The 22431-nt window shown below is 39.7% G+C and overlaps 1 protein-coding gene across 8 annotated transcripts in view; it reads left to right on the forward strand.

The window, feature by feature from the left end:
* The window catches only part of EIF2AK3 (eukaryotic translation initiation factor 2 alpha kinase 3), an 81544-nt gene extending 61250 nt beyond the window's left edge, over positions 1-20294 (forward strand). For 5 of the 8 annotated variants that reach the window (XM_005575342.3, XM_074011294.1, XM_065526830.2 and 2 more), the window contains 5 exons: positions 34-814; positions 4476-4643; positions 14134-14235; positions 18060-18122; positions 19100-20294. In XM_005575342.3, coding sequence (XP_005575399.3) covers positions 34-814; positions 4476-4643; positions 14134-14235; positions 18060-18122; positions 19100-19300 — 1315 coding nt within the window. In that variant the 3' untranslated portion in view covers positions 19301-20294. The remainder of the gene's footprint in view (positions 1-33; positions 815-4475; positions 4644-14133; positions 14236-18059; positions 18123-19099) is intronic. The other 3 variants (XM_045368915.2, XM_074011296.1, XR_012422072.1) reach the window with 2 other exon arrangements.
* Positions 20295-22431: the final 2137 nt, after the last annotated feature.

Below are 22431 nucleotides of genomic sequence, written 5' to 3' on the forward strand. Positions count from 1 at the left end.
ACTCTTACCCCTTTGTATTTCTCCCACTTTTAGCACAGACTGGCCACTCAGCTCTCCTAGCCCAATGGATGCACCATCAGTTAAAATACGCAGAATGGATCCTTTCTCTACAAAAGAACATGTTGAAATCATAGCTCCTTCACCAGAAAGAAGCAGGTCTTTTTCAGTAGGGATTTCCTGTGACCAGACAAGTTCATCTGAGAGCCAGTTCTCACCACTGGAATTCTCAGGAATGGACCATGAGGACATCAGTGAGTCAGTGGATGCAGCATACAACCTCCAGGACAGCTGCCTTACAGACTGTGATGTGGAAGATGGTACTATGGATGGCAATGATGAGGGGCACTCCTTTGAACTTTGTCCTTCTGAAGCTTCTCCTTATGTAAGGTCAAGGGAGAGAACTTCCTCTTCGATAGTATTTGAAGATTCTGGCTGTGATAATGCTTCCAGTAAAGAAGAGCCCAAAACTAATCGATTGCATATTGGCAACCATTGTGCAAATAAACTAACTGCTTTCAAGTCCACCAGTAGCAAATCTTCTTCTGAAGCTACATTATCTATTTTTCCTCCAAGACCAACCACTTTAAGTTTAGATCTCACTAAAAACACCACAGAAAAACTCCAGCCCAGTTCCCCAAAGGTGTATCTTTACATTCAAATGCAGCTGTGCAGAAAAGAAAACCTCAAAGACTGGCTGAATGGACGATGTACCATAGAGGAGAGAGAGAGGAGCATGTGTCTGCACATCTTCCTGCAGATCGCAGAGGCAGTGGAGTTTCTTCACAGTAAAGGACTGATGCACAGGGACCTCAAGGTCTGTATTTGTGGCGCATCACCCTTGGGTTTCAATCTGACGTTTTGTGATTCAGAGAAGTACGTGCAGTACTCTGACGCATCCTTAAGAGTTGGGGAGAGTAAAAGCATCTGAGAACAGAGGTCTGAGAAAGTAGCCTTGGAGGGGCCTGCTGCAAGAATAAGAAGTCTTATGTCTGAAACCTTTAGGCAAACCATGCATTCCTTCTCTTCGTTAATGTGTTTGTGTTCATTTTACTGTAAAAGGTATTCTCAGTAGTCCAGGTGAGGGAAAAAAAGAAAAAGGAATCTTTAGGTAAAATCCACCATGAGCAGATATAGCCTGTTTTTTTGTTTTTGTTTTTGTTTTTTTGGTTTTTTTCCTCTATGATTTTGAGTAACCCTGACACGAATACCTGCAGGGCTCTGAAGCAGCATGGTGAAAGGTACCCGAATGGAAGGAGAGACACGGGTTCCTTCATTAGCCAGCTTGAATTGGGGCAGATCTCCACACTTTTCCTTCTATTTCTGAACTCTTTAGACTTCGGGGGAAGGGGTAAGAAGCTGAATGGGGAAAGGTAGCAAATAGTTAACCAGATGACTGTTTATAGCTCTAAAACCTTGGATTCTATTTTCAATATATTCAATAGTGAATGTTGTAGTAATATAATGTGCAAAATTACTTAAAGATTCTTACTAAAACATGACATTTCCTTAGTAGTGTTTCTAAAAATAAGTATATGGAACTTTTATTTAACTAATTTCCCACATTCCATGTACTCTTAGCCATCACCAGTAGATGTGGAGTGAATGTATAAATACTTTTCTGATGAAAGTAGCTTGAAGTCTTGATAGATGTGATTCCATTTTAAGTCTTTTCAGTTTTATGTAACCACAGACTTGTTTCAGGCACAAAAGTAGCTATTTGGACACAAGTTATTTTCTTCTAAAATCAGCGGTAGGTTTTCAAATTCTTTGGTATATTTTAAGAGTTTTAGGGTAACAAGTGTAGGAATTAGAAATAATTCTTATTTTTCAATATAATTGTTATTTAGTCACACATAATGATTATGCTTCAGTGATTTTGATGTGGGCCCAAACTGATTACCAAGAATTACCAAGAATTGTTCTGCACTGAATGAAAAGTTCAGAGATGAATTATTTGGTTGGATTGGAGAAGACAGTTTACAAGAGACCACACACCGCTAATTTGAGAGAATACTAGCATTTAGGTTTCAATATAGTAAATGGTTATCACTAGGTGGAAAACAACTAGCTGAAATACACATTCTTCCTGTACTTAACACTTGCTGTACGCACAAATGCCAACTTGAAAGACAATGAACCATGTTTTCACTAATAATGAATATTCTTCTGCTAATGTTATAATGTAAATGAGATATTGGTAAGTATCCATTTAATGCTACAATGTTGTCTAAAGATTTTTCTGTAATTGTCTATGCACCAGAAAAATTGCAAGAAGAAAGTTAATATTCCTGTTAGTTTTTCTAGAAATCAGAAAGGTTTTTTCCTTTCTAAATAGAAGGCAATTCCTTCTAAAGATTTCTAGTGTGGTCCCCAACCAACAACAACAACAAAAAAAGCCAAGATTTTTATTCCTGGGTGAAAAAGCTGTACATTTTGCTACGTTCTGACCTAAATCTTTGGCTCAGTGTTAAACCTCCTAGGCCCTCTTCCCCTGTTATATTTTGGTCACATTTTTGTCTTCAGGACTTTGACTCCTACCTCTTTAGACTGACTTCTGGTCTTCTCTTTTCTCCACTCTGAGCTTTTCTCAGTTTCTCTTGATACACAGTATTCTGACAGAAACCTGGCCTTTCTTCATTATTCTCATCACACCTGGGTTATTTATTCTCTGGTTTCTATGGGGCATGAACCATGTCTTTTTTTTCACCTGTTATAGTCTCAGTACAATGCCTGAATGTTCTAGATGGTCATATCATTTATTTTGAATTTTATTTTTTTTGCACTTAAAAGTGTTTATACTGACTTAACCAGAAAAGAAAATCTGTTGGCCCATGTGGCTAAACTGTTGAGAATTCAGGTAAAGCTTTAGCTGAGATCAAGAGAGTTAGCCAGAACCTGGTTTCTCTCCTCCCCATTTCTTATTTCTATTTAAGTCGTTTGGAGGTGGTGGGGTAGAGGGTGGAGAGAAAAGTATTGCTTTTTCCCACTATTTATCAGAAGTTTTATTCTACTTAAACCAAGGACACCTACCCATCCCCCAACAAGTCCACTCCCTGGCCAGGCAATGGGATTATGTGGATTGGCTTAAGCAACTTGTAGAACATGAATGCCTTCCACACTAACCATGGGGTTTTGCTGCACAGTCAGCAAGAAGGAAGTTCCCAAAGTAAAGTCAAGATACTTCTGGTGGAAGCACAGGGAGACAGACACTGGAGAGCCAAAAAACTTATCTATTATAGGGTTCAGTAAATAACAACTGCCATCAGATGATGGGAGTTGAGAAGAAAGATGACATTTAATGCAGGATAGTCTATTATTGCCTCTGGTACAAAGTTATTTATTGGAGAGCTGCAGATTATTACCATAGATCTTATACACAATAACTTGATGCTTCCAAGTCAAAATCGTTTAATGGTATTTTAGAGTTTGGGAATGCAATGTTATTTTCTGTCATTATTTGAAACATGATGAAATTCAATTTCATGAGCTACATGGCTTCCTTTTTCCTCATTTCAGCGGCTATGAATGGTGGTCATATTACCCGCAGAGTAGAGTAGACTCTGAGGGAAAGATGATGTATTTCATGTAGGGCATTTTGGGTTTGAGGAGCCCATGGGATCTCTGGTTAGATGTATTCAATAAACAGTGTCATACGAGTTTAGAACTCAGGGCAGATATATGGGAGTAGATGTAGTCTTGAGAACACAGAGGTTTTACAAGAGGCAGCATACAGTAGTAGTGAAGAGCTCTTATCCCTTCTGATAATCTATATCCCCCTCTCAGACGCAAACCAAAAGATCAGTCTGTTTCATTCATTCACCAAATAGTAATTAGCTACCATAGAGCAAGAACTGGACTGAAATCTGGGCATGTGGCAGTGGATCACAAGGTCCTTTCCTCATAGACCCAAACTGCTCAGGTTTGAATCCCTGCTCCACTACTTGCTAGCTGGGTAACCTTGGGCAATTTGTTTAACTTCTGGGCCTCACTTTTTATGTCTGTAAAATGGGGGTAGTTCTCATCTAATGGGGTTGTAGTACACGAGTTAGTTAGTAGTAAACTGCTTTGAACTGTGCCTAGCACATTGCAAGTTGTATTTACAAACTCGTTATTATTAGTTATAATTATTAAGGCTTTAAGTCATAAGTGTAGAGATGCTTGCCTGGGAAGAATATATAGAATAATAAGATTGAGGATTAAGTACCATGATCCCTAGGGAATGTGCATCTCAAAGGGTTTAAGTAGATGTTCAATAAATACTAGCACTCTTTGCTACCCTTCCCTTTTCTTTACTAGCAGTACTTGTCTGGCACAGAAAAATTGTCACTATTTTCATATTAGCCCATTTTAAAAAGAAATATACTTGAAAATATCTAGTTTATTGTATTTTTTCTTTGTAGTCATTTAAATAATTCTCTTTACTTTTTCTCCTTCATGCACACCCACTGTACTTTTGTCTGTTGTATTCTTTCCAGCCATCCAACATATTCTTTACGATGGATGATGTGGTCAAGGTTGGAGACTTTGGGTTAGTGACTGCAATGGACCAGGATGAGGAAGAGCAGACGGTTCTGACCCCAATGCCAGCTTATGCCAGACACACAGGACAAGTAGGGACCAAACTGTATATGAGCCCAGAGCAGGTGAGTTTTTCAGACTTTTACTTATTAGCACAGCAGCAGATGTACCTGATCAATCTCTTCCCATGTTTTCATTAAAATGCCCAGTAATCTAAAACCCAGTAAGTCTGAAAATTATGAAAACTGGCAGTAGTGTTCCAGTAGTAGAATAGTGACACAGCTAAGATGTAGTTTCTACAACCTGAATTGGGGCTGGATTAAGAAGAACACAGCACATAAAATGCACTCACCCCCTGAGCAAGCACCTGACAGTAACCAGGAATTTGGAAAGAGACTTTGAATGCCACCGTCCCAAACTTAACTTCGGTTTGCCTTGTGTAGACTGTGTTGGAACTGTTTTCATAGCCAGCTAGACCCAGAGGTACTATACTGAGCTTCCCTCTGTAGTCATTCATAGGCAACTTCCAGCATGTACCATAATAGGAAATAGAGGCACACAGGCTGACAGGTGTTGCCTTGTGGGCTGCTTGGCCTTCACAGGAAAAGTACTGTAATCAGGGCTGGAAAAGTACTGGAAGAGCAGGGGGAGCAGGGTATCCTGAAAACGTCAGATGAGCATGCTCAGCCACCACCAGGCAAATGACCTTCACAAGCTTCTCTATGCTTAGGGCAGCGGGTCTCAGACGTTTTGGGCTCAGTACCTATTTACACTTGTAGAAATAATTGAGAACCCAAAAGTTTTCTTAACAAAATTTTATCTATCAATATTTTTCATATTAGAAGTTAAAAGAGAAATTTATAAAACTTTATTAAATCAATTAAAGTAACAGAATTAAATCTATCACATCTTAAGATATTTTTATGAAAAATAAGTATTTTCTAAAACAAAAAAAATTCCCCTGAAAAAAAAAAAAATTAGAGTGACATTTGTTTACATTTTTGCCAGTCTCTTTAAAGCTGACTTATAAAAGTGCTACATTCTTCTGTCTGCTTTTGTGTTCAATCTGTTGCAATATGTTATTTTGGCTGAAGCACGTGAAGAAATCTGGCCTCACACAGATATGTAGTTGGAAAAAAGAGCAATATTTCATTTCAAGTAATTATAGGTATTTTCTTTGATAGTATATCAAAACTATTAGTATATCAAAACTTAGTAAGTAATAGTTTCTTAAAATTCATTTACACTGTGAAATCTAAAACCATTCATGAATATTTTATACTCTGGTACTTTTAACATCCCTTGGTCCATTTTGTACTTTGAATGGAACTTTTTACCCATGCTTGACTTTATATTGTGCATTAGTCATTTGGAAACTATTGGTTCCCTAAGTTTAGCAACTATTCCAAAAGTTGTCACAGTTCATCATGTAATATAAAAAGTCACTTTGGTTAATATGACCACCAATGTCATCAGAAAAGGCTTTACGTATTAGGAGGCTATCAAATTCCCACTGGTAGATTCAAATCTTCCAAAATTTTAATTTTCACTTAAAAGCTCAACTTTTTATGATTGGCAACAAATACTGTTAGTTTTCCTTGAAGTGCCATTCTCACATTGTTCATCTTTTTTTCTCTTTAAAAAAAAAAAAAGTATTTTTTTTTTTCATCTCAAGACCCCGGAGATGGGGTCATGCTGTGTTACCCAGACTAGTTTTGAACTTCTGGCCACAAGCAATCCTTGAACCTCAGCCTCCCAAAGTGCTAGGATCACAGGCGTGAGCCACCATTCCCAGTCTCATTGTTCATCTTTAAGAAACTGTCCCTCGGCCGGTTGCAGTGGCTCATACCTGTAATCCCAGCACTTTGGAAGGCCGAGGCAGGCAGATTACCTGAGGCCAGGAGTTCGAGACCAGCATTACCAACATGGTGAAACCCCATCTCTAGTAAAAATACAAAAATTAGCTGGGCATGGTAACGCACGCCTGTAGTCCCAGCTACTCAGGAGTCTGAGGCATGAGAATTGCTTGAACTCGGCAGGTGGAGGTTGCAGTGAGCCAAGATTGCACCACTGCACTTCAGCCTGGGTGACAGAGCAAGACTCCGTCTCAAAAAGAAACTATCTGTCAAGTATCCAAGTCTCAACTGTAGTTTGTCAACCAATTATTCTTTCAAGTCAAAATGGTGTTCTATGAAAAGAGCAGCTAGCACATATTGTAACTCAAATAATTGCACAAATGCTAATGATACTCACAAGCTAATCTATGCTTACATCAGCAGGTCTGAACTTCTTAATATTAGTTTGTTTTTTAAATTGACTCATAATTGTACATATTTATGGGGTACGTAGTGTCGTTTTAATACATACGCTATTGGATCAGGGTAATTAGCATATCCAAGGTGTCAAACTTGGAGACAACTATTGTACTTTGGTATGGAGCATAAATGTTTTTATGAATATTTTCCATTTTGTCAGATCATGAAAAAGGTGTATATTTAAAGGTTGAGATTTAATAAATTAATAATTTTTACTGCTAAGGACATTTTAGGTGAAGTGGTTTTTGGTTTTGCCTGTGAGCACGTGGTGCTGAATGTAATTGCTACTGGTACAGCTTGGCACTGCTCGCTTGATTCATGCTTAGGTTCTGTCAATGCAAATGTCAACACAGTGAAAAATTATGTCTTAGTATTATTATGAAAATAGTCTTGGCCTTGCAGACCTCTTGAAAGGGTGTTAGGGTCCCCAGGAATCCATGGACCATACTTCAAGAACCACCGGATTTGATTATCTTTGAAAGATTGTATCAGAGACCAGTAATAGGAACTGCCTTTGAGGAAGGCAACTTTAACTGTCATAGAGCATCCTTTTGAAGTGTTTGTATTGTTTACGTTAGTCAAGTGTTTCTTTTTTACAGTTTGAAATTTCATTTTGTATTTCATCTTTGAAGGAGGTTGCAGTGAGCCAAGATCCTGCCACTGCACTCCAGCCTGGGCAACAAAGCGAGACTGTCTCAAAAAACAGAAAGAAGAAATCAAGCATTTTTACGTAGAGTCAAAAAAGTATCTTAAATGAAAAAAAAATATGCAGAAATGTGTACACCTTTTGTGTAAAGGAGGAAAAGATAGATACACATTTGCTTATGTTTACATAAAAAAAACTCTGGAATGATGTGTAAGAAACAAATGGCTATGGGGGCAGTGGCAGAGGGGAAGTGACTGGTGGGGCTAGGCCAGTGAGGGACAGAGTGAGAGGGAACTTTTACTGTTGGTTCTTTTTGAGCCATAGGAATGTGTTACCTATTAAAAGTTAATTTGAGATGAGAAACATATAAAAATTGGCAATAGACATCAAACCCAATGAACAATAGGTGCCAGTGGTTCTTGTGAATATTGATACCAAAATGAGAATAAAATGCAAAATGTATTCCTAGTAAAAGACAAATAATTTTAAGTATGCTTATCATTATAAGCTGAGTTGGTGATTCCTATATTAAATTAACAAAGATCAGAAAATGGATGACGGTAAGAACATGGAAAATAAAGGTGGGAATAGGGATTTGTACTTGATGTAGCTAAATTTGGCAAATAGAATAATAAAACAATATTTCTACCTCTGTATCACTACAGACAACAAACACAAACTGCAGCAAAGGGAAAGGATGTGGAAATACAAGTGGTGCTAAAGCCAAATATTAGTTATGACAACAAATAAATAGATGTGTTTAAATAGCCCCACGAAAGGGAAACTTCAGATTGGATTATAACTAAAAAAAAAAAAAAAAAAAAAAAAAAAGTTACAAAGGGAAGCTAGGTAAAAAATATACTAGGCTTTATATATAGTTGCTATTTGAACATTTATTGATGAGTAAATTATAATTATATATACTATCATTTTGAACTTCTAGGCCACAAAGAAATATCACAGATATTGTAAATGCCTTTTTATGATCACAATACATTAAAAGAAAGGTATAGTGGTTTATAAATTGATGTTTATAATTTTGTTTGTTTTTATTTTTGCTTTTGCTTCTGTTTTGGCTGGCTGGAAATTTTATTATTTTATTTTTTTGAGACAGGGTCTTATTTTGTCACCCAGGCTGGAGTATAGTTGTGTGATCTTGGCTCACTGTAGCCTCCACCTCCTGGGCTCAAGTGATCCTCCCCCCTCAGCCTTCCAAGTAGCTGAGATTATAGGTCCACACTGCCATGCTCAGCAATTTTTTTATTTTTTGTGGAGATGAGGTCTCACTCTGTTGCCTAGGCTGGTCTTGAACTTTTGGGATCAAGCAGTCCTCCCGCCTTGGCCTCCCAAAGTGCTAGGATTACAGGCGTGAGCCACTGTGCCTGGCCAACTGGAAATTTTAAAACCCTCCTAAATAACTATCAGGTCAGCAGATGGTGGGTTGATAAGTGCAGCAAACCACCATGGCACATGTTTACCTGTGTAACAAACCTGCACATCCTACCCATGTACCCCGGAACTTAAAAAAACAAAAAAAAAGGCCGGGCACGGTGGCTCAAGCCTGTAATCCCAGCACTTTGGGAGGCCGAGACGGGCGGATCACGAGGTCAGGAGATCGAGACCATCCTGGTTAACACGGTGAAACCCCGTCTCTACTAAAAAATACAAAAAACTAGCCGGGTGAGGTGGCGGGCGCCTGTAGTCCCAGCTACTTGGGAGTCTGAGGCAGGAGAATGGCCTAAACCCAGGAGGCGGAGCTTGCAGTGAGCTGAGATCCGGCCACTGCACCCCAGCCTGGGTGACAGAGTGAAATTCTGTCTCAAAAAAAAAAAACAACAAAAAAAACAAAAAAAAAATTATTAAAAAATAACCATCAGATCAATAATGAAGTAAAAATACTCACACGAAGTATGAAGAAAATGTTGAAAGAAGCTGGGCACCGTGGGTTGAGCCTATAATCTCAGCTACTTAGGAGGGTGAGGTGAGAGGATCACTTGAGCCCAGGAGTTCCAGGCCAGCCTGGGCAAAATAGTGAGACCCCATCTTTAAAAAAAAATGTAAAAAACTTTTTTCAAAAATGAAAGACATGAAAAATGGTGAAATCTATAGAAGTTTTCAAAGTTCCATTTTGAGATAAATTTATTTTACAGGCCTTCATTACATAGCACATTACTGTATAAATGATTAGAATTCTGCTCAGTAGAAGGCAGGGAGGAGCCAAGAAGATGGAAAACGAACATAAGAATTGATACGGGTGAAACAGTAAAATAACATCACCATGGTTGTTTCTAATAGTTTAAAATAAAGATAATCCTTTCTAGCATAGATACCTACTTAAGGGGGGGAAATCACAAATAAATTTAGAAATTAGAAAGGATACAGAAGAGATTTTTATTTATAAGGGACTGTCATATATAGTCAATTGGTTGCAACCAAAAGTATCCAAACTGGCTTACATAGAAAAATAAATAAAATAAATCTATTGGCCCTGGTAATTGAATCATCCTGCTCAAATGATCTGGCCAAGGCCTGGTGAAAGGAAAAATTAAAACTATATGAAATACCAAAATACTATAAATACATATTTCTGTCTATAGGAAAAAATACTAGAAGAGCCATAAAATATCAAGTCATTGCTTCTGAGTAGCGGGACTTCTAATGAATTTTAACCTATTTTGGACGTTTCTGTATGTTCCAATTTTTCGACACAGTCATATAACAGAATTGATATTAAAAACAGTTTTGGTTGGGCATGGTGGCTCATACCTGTAATCCCAGCACTTTGGGACAGGTGGATTGCTTGAGCTTCAGAGTTCAAAACCAGCCTAGGCAACATGGTGAAACACCATCTCTGCAAAAAATACAAAAATTAGCTGGGCATGGTGGTGTATGCCTGTGGTCCCAGCTACTTGAGAGACTGAAGTAGAAAGGATCACTTGAGGCTGGGAGGCGGAGGTTGCAGTGAGCCAAGATCATGCCACTGTGCTCCAGCCTGGGTGACAGAGTAAGACCCCTTTTAAAAAATAAAAAAAAATAAAGGTTTTTTTGGCCGGGCGTGGTGGCTCACGCCTGTAATCCCAACACTTTGGGAGGCCAAAGCGGACAGATCACCTAAGGTCAGGAGTTCGAGACCATCCTGGCCAACATGGTGAAACCCCATCTCTACTGAAAATATAAAAATTAGCTGGGCGTGCCGGGCGCGGTGGCTCAAGCCTGTAATTCCAGCACTTTGGGAGGCCGAGACGGGCGGATCACGAGGTCAGGAGATCGAGACCATCCTGGCTAACACGGTGAAAGCCCGTTTCTACTGAAAAGTACAAAAAACTAGCCGGGCGAGGTGGCGGGCGCCTGTAGTCCCAGCTACTCGGGAGGCTGAGGCAGGAGAATGGCGTAAACCTGGGAGGCGGAGCTTGCAGTGAGCTGAGATCCGGCCACTGCACTCCAGCCTGGGCGACAGAGCGAGACTCTGTCTCAAAAAAAAAAAAAAAAAAAAAAAATTAGCTGGGCGTGATGGCAGGCACCTGTAATCCCAGCTACTCGGGAGGCTGAGGCAGGAGAATTGCTGGAACCCAGAAGGCGGAAGTTGCAGTAAGCCGAGATCTTGCCATTGCACTCCAGCCTGGGCAACAAGAGCAAAACTCCATCTCCAACAACAACAAAAAAAGTTTTGAATCATGTTTTTAAAAATGTATGCTTATTTGAGAGGCTGGAAACAATACTTTTACGTTTTAAATATTGTGAAAACAGATAAAAGGAATTCTATCTGGATGCTTATTAATGAAGGCTCATGACTTGGGAAGCCCCTCCCACCCAGCCCTGTTTAAAAGAGATGCTTCTCCCTTCACTCCCTGCCAGAGTCCATCCCACTACACTGGTTTCTTTTTACAGCATTTTTAACTCTTTGAGATTCTTTTTTCTTTCCCTGTAAAATATAAACTATCAGTATAGGGACTTAGCTTGTCTCTCTTTCTACTCTAACACCTGAAACAACACCTAGAATGTGGCATCGTTTCATAAGTGTTTGGTGGATGAGTGAAGGTGAATGCTAGTGAAAAGATGAACACCAGGTAGTCCTGGTCACCCCATACACACTTCTGTGGTGACTGTAGTGTGGCTTGTGGCTGCTGTGTGTGTGTGTCTTGGAAATGGGTTGCCATTTGAGAAAGGAAGAGGTTGATGACCACTGAAGCTATATTTGGTAGTGTTGAAAGTACTAGAAGATTAGGAGAGCTGTAGAAATTGTATGGCAATGTGTATAGTGGTTAAAATTTGGTAGTTAAAAATGCACAGTCTTAATTATCTTCTTAATCCTCTTTAAATGTAGAAACTGTCACTTTATAAAGTGCTCCTTAAAACGTCGCTCAAAATAGTTTGGCTGTATGAATTGTACAATCTTACCCAAACCTTAGAAGCCATATTAAAACATTGTTTTAAAATTATTTATTATTAGAACTCTCTTAATTTTCTCATCCTTGAAATAAATGAGCAGGACCCATGGTTACTTTGTTCTTGGTTGTAATTACAAAGAAACACAGCTTAAGTTCTAGATTTGCACAGTGATTAAACAATCAATTCAAACTCAAAGGATATATTCTACCTCCTAATTCCTTATTTTTTAGATATTTTGTAAATATAACTTTTCATGCATTCATGAGGCTACATTTCTTTTTTAAATATATTTAATAATATTAGAAATAATAAATAAACTTAGTAACACATTATATATCAGTCTGTCCTCTAGGGAATACGGAAGGTATAGGGATATATAACAAAAAAGTAAAAATCACTTACCAAAAATATCTCTAAGACATTAACAGCAGTTACTTCCTTTTCTCTCTCTCTCTCTCTCTCTCTGTGTGTGTGTGTGTGTGTGTGTGTGTATATACACACATATATTTATACCTTACTTTAGAAAATAAAATTGGGGCCGGGCGCGGTGGCTCAAGCCTGTAATCCCAGCACTTTGGGAGGCCGAGGCGGGCGGATCACAAGGTCAGGAGATCGAGACCACAGTGAAACCCCGTCTCTACTAAAAATACAAAAAATTAGCCGGGCGCGGTGGCGGGCGCCTGTAGTCCCAGCCACTCAGGAGGCTGAGGCAGGAGAATGGCGGGAACCCGGGAGGCGGAGCTTGCAGTGAGCCGAGATCGCGCCACTGCACTCCAGCCTGGGCAACAGCGTGAGACTCCGTCTCAAAAAAAAAAAAAAAAAAAAAAAAAAAAAAAAAGAAAATAAAATTGGAATTCTACACTTTTTGGATACAATATTAAAATGTAAGCATTTCCCATATTATTAAATATTCTTAGAAAATATTTCCAGCTGCATAGTGTTCAACATTCATTTGGGACATTTTAATTCCTTGTAAATTTTGCTATTAGGAATATCACTTGGGTCACTGTCCCGACACCCAAATGTCTGTACACATTTCCATCTGCCCTAGGGTGGGTAAAATTAGATGGGATCATTAAGCAGGAGTAAACATTTTTTGCCAAGTTGCTTCTTATAAATTTGTGTTAATTTATATTCTCCAAATAGTGTGTGAGGGTGTCCTTTTCAGTTCCCCTATACGATTTGTTTTTGCACATTTTTTTTTTTGACACTTTCAAAACCCCAGGGATAAGAAGTGAGACAGGGTTCAGATTGCTACAGTCTCTTGGAAGGGAAGAGGGTGATGCCACTGATGTGGTCGCTGAAGCTTTCCATCTGCTCTTCTGTAAGCACAGAGGCAGGCAGCCTGCGCAGAAGGCCAGGGAGACAGATGCCAAGTACAGTTTAGAGGGGAAGTTGTGGAGGGACCATAAACGCTGGCAACTGCCCCGTGACCAGCTCTACTCCCGAATTAAGAAGTACTGGTATGGAGCATTTCCAAAGTTCCCTTCTTTGGCTGTTTCTCAAATGTCAAGTTATATCCCTAAAGAAATTTTCACAAATAAAGGGGTTCTTCTGAGTCACCAAAAGGTCAATTTTAATTTAAATAAAGCTTTATTTAATCGAGTAGTTCTGTTGTAATTCATTTGTTCATTTTAACAACTAAGTATTTACTGAGGGCCTTCTCTATACTTGGCCCCAGTGCTGGACGATAGCAACACAAAAGAAGCACTTCCTTTCCTCCAGGACTTGATAATCTAGTTGTGAAGAATAAGAAATATACACATGAAAAATACAAGCAAGAATGCAAAGTATCCATAATTAAGTGCCCTAATGAAGGCTAACTACAGTTGATTAGTGGTTTGGAGTAATGAAGATTTTCTCATAAAAATGGGTTAGCACTAAGATGATTAGAAATGAGAGATTTGCTTTAGATAGCGTTCCCTTTGAAAAACCTCACCTCAGGGGTAGTCAGGCAGATTTTGCTGGCTCCCACAAACTTTTTTAGCATGGCAAGTCTCCAGGTTTCCAAGAGGCCTGTTTTACTGATGCATATCTCAGCGCTGTACCTGGGCTTTCCTTCTGTAATGCTGAGTAGTTTAATTACTCTTGGTGTAGTAGTGAAGAAAAGAGACTTGGGAGATTAACTCTTTGCTAACATTTTTACACGTGTACTTGCATTTAAACCAAGAAGTGACTAAGTAAACTTTGGGATTCAATAATGCTGTAATATCAACTGTACTGTCTCTATGTTAATTTTTAAACTTTCTTTATATGGGATTTCAGATTCATGGAAACAGCTATTCTCATAAAGTGGACATCTTTTCTTTAGGCCTGATTCTATTTGAATTGCTGTACCCATTCAGCACTCAGATGGAGAGAGTCAGGGTAAGTACCCTCCCTACTCAACAAAAAAGGTTCAAACAGAAAATAATCTAACATTTACAAAAGAGTTTTTTTTTTTTTTTTTTTTTTTGAGACGGAGTCTCGCGCTGTCACCCAGGCTGGGGTGCAGTGGACGGATCTCAGCTCACTGCAAGCTCCGCCTCCCGGGTTCACGCCATTCTCCTGCCTCAGCCTCCCGAGTAGCTGGGACTACAGGCGTCCGCCACCTCGGCCGGCTAGTTTTTTGTATTTTTTAGTAGAGACGGGGTTTCACCGTGTTAACCAGGATGGTCTCGATCTCCTGACCTCGTGATCCGCCCGTCTCGGCCTCCCAAAGTGCTGGGATTACAGGCTTGAGCCACCGCGCCCGGCCTACAAAAGAGTTTTTTAAAGACAGGTGTTCTTGGCTGGGCGCGGTGGCTCAAGCCTGTAATCCCAGCACTTTGGGAGGCCGAGACGGGCGGATCACGAGGTCAGGAGATCGAGACCATCCTGGCTAACACGGTGAAACCCCGTCTCTACTAAAAAAATACAAAAAAACTAGCCGGGCGAGGTGGCGGGCGCCTGTAGTCCCAGCTACTCGGGAGGCTGAGGCAGGAGAATGGCGCGAACCCGGGAGGCGGAGCTTGCAGTGAGCTGAGATCCGGCCACTGCACTCCAGCCTGGGCGACAGAGCGAGACTCCATCTCAAAAAAAAAAAAAAAACAAAAAAACTTAGGTGTTCTTCATACCAGCAGACCAGTTAACTAAAAGTAAAAGAGGTGATGTGAGTAACACAGGGAGGAGTTCTAGACTATTTGCTTCCATTTAAAGTTCAGTCTTCAAAAATTTGGTCAGATTGTTTGTTCTTAGTTTTTGCTTAAATTCATCATAATTTAACAATGTTTTGCACTCAGTAAGTTTGTAATAAGTAAATATTTAGGAGAACCACAAGGTAATGGGGGCCATACATTCATATATTTAAAAGCTGTCAGATTATGCACAATTAGGTTTTTTTTCCTCTCAAAATAAACCATGACCACAGCCTTTAAAGCAGGTAGTACTGAAAATCTTTTTTTTTTTTTTCAAGACAAGGTCTTGCTCTGTCGCTCAGGCTGGAGTGCAGTGGTGCAATCACAGCTCACTGCAGCGTCAACCTCCTGGGCCCAAGCCATCCTCCCATCTCAGTTTCCCCAGTAGCTGGGACCACAGGCACGTGCCACCATGCCTGGCTAATTTTATTTTATTCATTTTGTAGAGATGGGCTCTGCCTATGTTGCCCAGGCTGGTCTCAAACTCCTGGGCTCAAGTGATCCTCCTGCCTTGGCCTCCCAAAGTGCTGGTATTATAGGAATGACTGAAAGTTGTTTTAAAGTAGCCCTCTGGGCCAGGCGCGGTGGCTCACGCCTGTAATCCCAGCACTTTGGGAGGCTGAGGCGGGCGGATCCCAAGGTCAGGAGATCGAGACCATCCTGGCTAACACGGTGAAACCCCGTCTCTACTAAAAATGCAAAAAATTAGCCGGGCGTGGTGACAGGCGCCTGTAGTCCCAGCTACTAGGGAGGCTGAGGCAGGAGAATGGTGTGAACCCGGGAGGCGGAGCTTGCAGTGAGCCGAGATCACGCCACTGCACTCCAGCAGCCTGGGCGACACAGAGCGAGACTCCGTCTCAATAAAATAAAATAAAATTTTTAAAAAGTAGCCCCCTGGGCCAGGCATGGTGGCTCACACCTCTAATCCCAACACTTTGGGAGGCTCGAGCAGGAAGATCACTTGAGGCCAGGAGTTCAAGACCAACCTGGGCAACATAGTAAGACCTCATCTCTACAAAAAATTTAAAAATTAGCAAGGCATGGTAACACATGCCTTGCTAATTTAGTTTAGGCTCTTGTCACTGTTCCTTATTTTATCAGTTTTAGATCTTACTTATTGATCTCTGGCCATGGTAGAAGAGGAAGTAGTTCTCACATAGAGCGAAATGACTCATACCTTCTGACCGAAAGGACCTACCAAATGTTCTGTATAATAAATTGGGAAAAAAAGAAAAAAGATAAAAACAGTCAAAATAACTAAATTTCAGAACACCAGAAATAAAGACCCTAAAAGCTTCCAGAAAGAAAAATAAAACAGGTCTAACCTAAGTAAAGGATCAAGAATCAGAGGGCATCAAAATTTATATAGTTATAAATGCCTCAGAGAACACTATCAAGAAAGTGAAAAGACAAGGTGGATGCGCTATGTGGGAAGCTTGAAGCAAGAGGAATTCCTTGAGACCAGGAGTTCACGGCTACAGTAAGCTATGATTATGCCTGTAAATAGCCTGGGCAACATGACACCCTATCTCTAAATAAATTAATTAAATAAAATAGAAAGTGAAAAGGCAGCTCACAGAATGGGAGAAAATATTTGTAAATCCTATATCTGAAAAGTATCTAGAATTCAGAATATATAAAGAACTATTCCAACTCAACAAAAAGACAACTCATTTTTAAAAGGGGCAAAGCAATAGACCTTTCTCCAAAGAGGATAAACAAATGGCCAATAAGCATGTGAAAAGATGCTCAACATCATTAGGCACTAGGGAAATGCAAATCAAAACCACAACGAGATACCACTTCAGCACAATCTAGGGGATCTGTAATTAAAAAAAAAAAAAAAAAAAAAAAAGCAAAGAAAATAGCAAGTGTTGTCTAGGATGTGGAGAAATTGGAACCCTCATGCCTTGCTGGTGGAATGTAAAATGGTGCAGCTGCTTTGAAAAACAGTCTCTTTTAAACAGTTAAACATAGAATTACCATAGAATCCAATAATTCTGCTCCTAGGTATATACTCACGGGAAATGAAAACATAGATAAAAATTTGTATACAGCTGTTCATACGAGCATTATTTCTAATATCCAAAAGTAGAAACCACCCAAATGCTCATCAACTGACGAATGGAAAAACAAAGTGTGGTATTTTATACAATGGAAAGTATTCAGCCATTGTAAGGAAGGAAATACTAATATGTGCCGCAACGTAGATGAATCTTGAAACCATGCTGAGTGAAAAAGCCAGACACACAAGTCCACTTCTGTATGATTTAATTTTTCTGAAATATTCATAATAGGCCACTCCATAGAAACAAAGATTTCCAACATTTTCTTTATGCTTTAATATGGCCCTTTCTCTCTCTCTCTCTCTCTCCCTCCCTCCCTCCCTCCCTCCCTCTCCCTCTCTCTCTCTCTCTCTCCCCCTTATCCTTCCCTCCACACATATATACATACATACACACACACACACACGCGGGCGCACACACAGTCATCTTGGTATCCACAGGGGATTGGTTCCAGGACTCCCTATGGATACCAAATCTGTAGATGCTCAAGTCCCTTATATAAAATGGTGTAATATTTGCATAGAACCTACATATATTCTGTGTATTTTAAACCTTCTATAAATCATAGTACCTAACATAATGTAAATTCTATGTAAATAAGTATTATGCTATATTACTGAGGTAATAATGACAAAAAAAAAAAAATCTGTATCTGTCCAGTACAGATGCAAGCATCTATTTTTAAATTTTAAAAATCTTTTCATTCCATGGTTGGTTGAATCCTTGGATGTGGAATCTGTAGATGTGGAAGACCAACTGTATATACATATATATTTCTCCTATATTTTGAGGATATTTGATGGAATGTACATCTGTGCTCAGGAAACATATAGTTATTAAATCAGGAAAAGCTATTGATAAATTTTCCACTTGAGAAATATATAGCCTCTTAGTCATTTTGTTAGAGTATCAAAAAATATTTTCATGCTTTTTGTCAAAGTAAACTTAATGATACTTTTTTTCTTTTTAGACCTTAACTGATGTAAGAAATCTCAAATTTCCACCATTATTTACTCAGAAATATCCTTGTGAGGTATGTGTAGTTCTCATCTTTTATCTTCTTTAGAATCATCTTTAGAACTTAAGGGGTCCTTAGCGGTCGCTCAGTTTCCCCATATTACAGATGAGGAAGCCAAAAGTCTAGAGAGGAAAGAGACCTGCTCCCAAGAGCACAAAAAATTTTAAACACTGGAACTGGAGCCTGGCTCCTTCAGCCTAATGTCCAGTGTTCCACACTGTAGCACCAGTAAAATTTATATATTGATAAATCTTGCATTTCCTTAAATAATTAAGTTGGAGTTAGTATGTGTTCATTTTCAAATTGGAAAAAGTCAAAATTTACCTTTCAGTATTATAAGTATAATGAAGGGTTGCATTAAAAAATGGACTTTGTAACTAATATATTAATACCTATATATACTTACATATGTTTTACTAAAAATTGTCATCATGTATGTTGCAAACTTGATGGATCTATTCCCAGGGTGGCTCGTAAGAGTACATGTTATATTCAAAGAGATTTTTAGAAACCAAGAAAAGGTGTTGGTTGCTGATCTCTGCTGTAATTTTTTCTAATTAAAATTTTTATTGAGATAATTGTAGATTTACATGCAATTGTAAGATTTTTAAAACTCAGATTAAATCTGTGTTTCAAGGATGTGATTAAATAATCCTTTATAATATGTTAGAAAATCAAATTACCCAAAAATTGTCCATGCTTTTTTGGAATGAGGGTTGGCAAACTAGTGCCCACAGGCCAAATCCAGCCTACCACCTATTTTTATAATAAAGTTTTATTGGAACACAGCCATGTCCATTAATTTACGACTTGTCTCTGGCTGCTTTTGTTCATCGATAGCAGAGCTGAGTAGTTGTTATCAGAGACTTGAAAACTCGAATATGGCTCAAAAACTTAAAATATATGCAGAAAAATTTTGCCAACACTGATTTTAAAAACTGTACAGTGATCAAACCTGGCCATTTTATCACAAAACAATTTTTATATTTCAGTATATGATGGTTCAAGACATGCTCTCTCCATCCCCCATGGAACGACCTGAAGCTACAAACATCATTGAAAATGCTGTGTTTGAGGACTTGGACTTTCCAGGAAAAACAGTGCTCAGACAGAGGTCTCGCTCCTTGAGTTCATCGGGAACAAAACATTCCAGACAGTCCAACAACTCCCATAGCCCTTTGCCAAGCAATTAGCCTTAAGTTGTGCTAGCAACCCTAATAGGTGACACAGATAGTAGCCTACTTCTTAGAACATGCCTGTCCAAAATTGCAGACTTGAAAAGTTTGTTATTTGCTCAATTTTCTTGTGGACTACTTTTTTTATATCAAATTTAAGCTGGATTTGGGGGCATAACCTAATTTGAGCCAACTCTTGAGTTTTGCTATATGTAAAGAAAGGGCTATCTGTGTTCTTTGTTAGTCTCTTGAAACTGGCTGCTGGCCAAGCTTTATAGCCCTCATCGTTTGCCTAAGGAGGAAGCAGCAATCCCTAAAATATATATAGTGAAAACTAAAATGGAAATATTTTTATAATACAGAAGAAGGAAAGTCCCCCTATGTGGTAACTGTATTGTTCTAGAAATATGCTTTCGAGAGATATGATGATTTTGAAACTGATTTCCAGAAAAAGCTGACTCCACTTCTGTCCCTGGTGGGTAAATTAGGAATCTGCACTATTTTGGAGGACAAGTAGCACAAACTGAATAACGGGGTATGTCCATAGTTTTATAGTCCTATTTGTAGCCTTCAATAGCTTTTATTCTTTAGATGGTTCTAGGGTGGGGTTAGAGCTTTTTGTACTTTTACCTCCAATAAAGGGAAAATGAAGCTTTTTATGTAAATTGGTTGAAAAGTCTAGTTTTGGGAGCAAAAAAGCTGTAGTAAGAAATGGATCATATATATTACAACTAACTTCTTCAACTATGGACTTTTTAAGCCTAATGAAATCTTAAGTGTCTTATATGTAATACTGTAGGTTGGTACTTCCCCAAAACTGATTATAGGTAACAGTTTAATCATTAACTTGCTAACATGTTTTTATTTTTCACTGTAAATATGTTTATGTTTTATTTATAAAAATTGTGAAATCAATCCATTTGGGTTGGTGGTGTACAGAACACACTTAAGTGTGTTAACTATTGTGACTTCTTTCAAGTCTAAATGATTTAATAAAACTTTTTTTAAATTACGTATGGTTGACTCTTATTTTGAGGAGTTAGTCCCAAAATGGTAGATTTTCAGAGTTATAAAATGGGATCATAGATCTAGAAAGAGTCATAAACCTATCCTCAAGAAAACTTCTTCCTAACCCATTTCAGACAGGTATCTTTTTCATCATTTCCCAAAGACTTGGCAGGCCCTTTCAAAATTCACAAGGTCCATAATTGACAGACATTTTTGCTCAGTGCCTACCCTGTGCCCAGGACTGGGAATATAGAGGGGACTCTCCCCTAAAGGGAGAGCTCTCAGAGAAAAGGGCTGTGGTGATGCTAGTTGTATTGATACCGAGGTGCATCTGACATGTGCCACATGGAGGCATGTGGCATGCTGGGCTGACGGGGCATGAACCAGCTAGACACAACCTAGAAAGGTCAAAATGCATAGCATCTCCATCTTACAAACAAATAATGTGTGCCACACAAGGTGATGAGCAACCTGTCAGCTGGAAAAACACTTCCCAGATCTTTGTGGCTGACTGTCTATCCGGACTCACTTGCAGCAGCGCTGCTCTAATGACTTCCCCAGCCTCTAATTGGTTCCTGGCCAGCTCACCCCCGTTGTCTTCATCTCTTGGTCTGCCTGCCTTAGTTGCTGTTCCGTTTCTCCCTTCTTCTTTACCCCAGCCAGGGGTGTGCTTTTGGCAGCATACCCCACTCAGTCCCCCAAAGATCCTTTGACCCCCCGGGACTCCCCTAGGAGCTAGCCATGGCAGACACTGCTATTACCACTCTACTTACGGTCAAACCCAGGTCCAGAAAGGTGCTGTGATTTGTCCAAGGCCACAAAGACAGCAAGAGCAGAACCGGGATCAAAACCTAGGTACTGAGATTCCTAGTCAGTGTTTTGTCTACTCCCTTGCACCAAGCTGTCTAGGGATTTGTAAATTCTTACATGATGTAATCAGGTTTTCTTTCATTTTTACGCTGAGTCTGCTTTTGCTGACCACCAGCAGGAAAGCGGGCACGGGGTTGGGGAAGTTAAGAGACTGGGCTAGCAACACTTAAGTCCGTAACAGTAGTTAGAATGGAGACCCCTGTGTTTTCACCCACAGCCCTTTCTACTGACTCCAAACCCCACTGCACTCTTTAAGTTCTGTTGTTTTTCTGGCATCTTCCCATTCCCTGCCTTGCCTCTGCTTTTAGCACATTGTATTTGATAACACTTATTCTCAGGCTGCAGAGGAGCCAGCAACTCTGATGAAGATTAGCTCCCCCTTGTTCGTTTCTAAGATCTCAGAAAGTAAGGGGACACCTTCTTGTAGTCCAGTAACATCCAGCATAAAGCCTGGTACTTGATTACATATTTGCAGAATTGAGTTTGAGGAACCTAGATATAACCCCCACTACAATAAAAATTTGGCAAAAGTGAAGGAGGAAAGATGGCTTTAAAATCCTGATACTGGCTGGGTGCAGTGGCTCACACCTGTAATCCCAGCATTTTGGGAAGTCAAGGCAGGTGAATTGCTTGAGCTCGGGAGTTTGATACCAGCCTGGGCAACATAGCAGGACCCCATCTGTACAAAAGATACAAAAGTTAGCCAGGTGTTGTGGTGCATGCCTGGAGTCCTGGCTACTCCTCCGGGGGCTGAGGTGGGAGAATCGCATGAGCCCAACAGGCAGAGGTTGCAGTGAGCTGTGGTTGCACCACTGCACTCCAGTCTGGGCGGGAGAGTGAGACCCTGTCTCAAAAAAGAATCCTGATGCTAAAAACAGATGAAAGCATCAAATCCCAGAAGTGTTTTGTTTTGTTTTGTTTTGTTTTGTTTTGTTTGAGACGGAGTCTCCCTTTGTTGCCCAGGCTGGAGTGCAGTGGCACCATCTCGGCTCACTGCAACCTCCACCTCCTGGGTTCAAGCGATTCTCCTGCCAGGAAAGAGCACAGGGCTCTCCTGATTCACCCTTCAGGGAGGCAGTAGGACTAGCCTGAGAGCTGGTCCGGGGATAGGAAGCCCATAAGAAATTTTGAAAACTAGTTACCTAGTCTGCTGTTTGCCTCCCAGGATTAGACAGAAAAGCAGACCTTTATGATGTTAGGATGGTGTGGGGGGTTTTCTTACTGATACCTTTCTCTGGATGCATTTACAACAAAAGCTATTTTATTTCTGT

The sequence above is a fragment of the Macaca fascicularis genome, chromosome 13, assembly GCF_037993035.2.
Source record: "Macaca fascicularis isolate 582-1 chromosome 13, T2T-MFA8v1.1".
Lineage (NCBI taxonomy): Eukaryota > Metazoa > Chordata > Mammalia > Primates > Cercopithecidae > Macaca > Macaca fascicularis.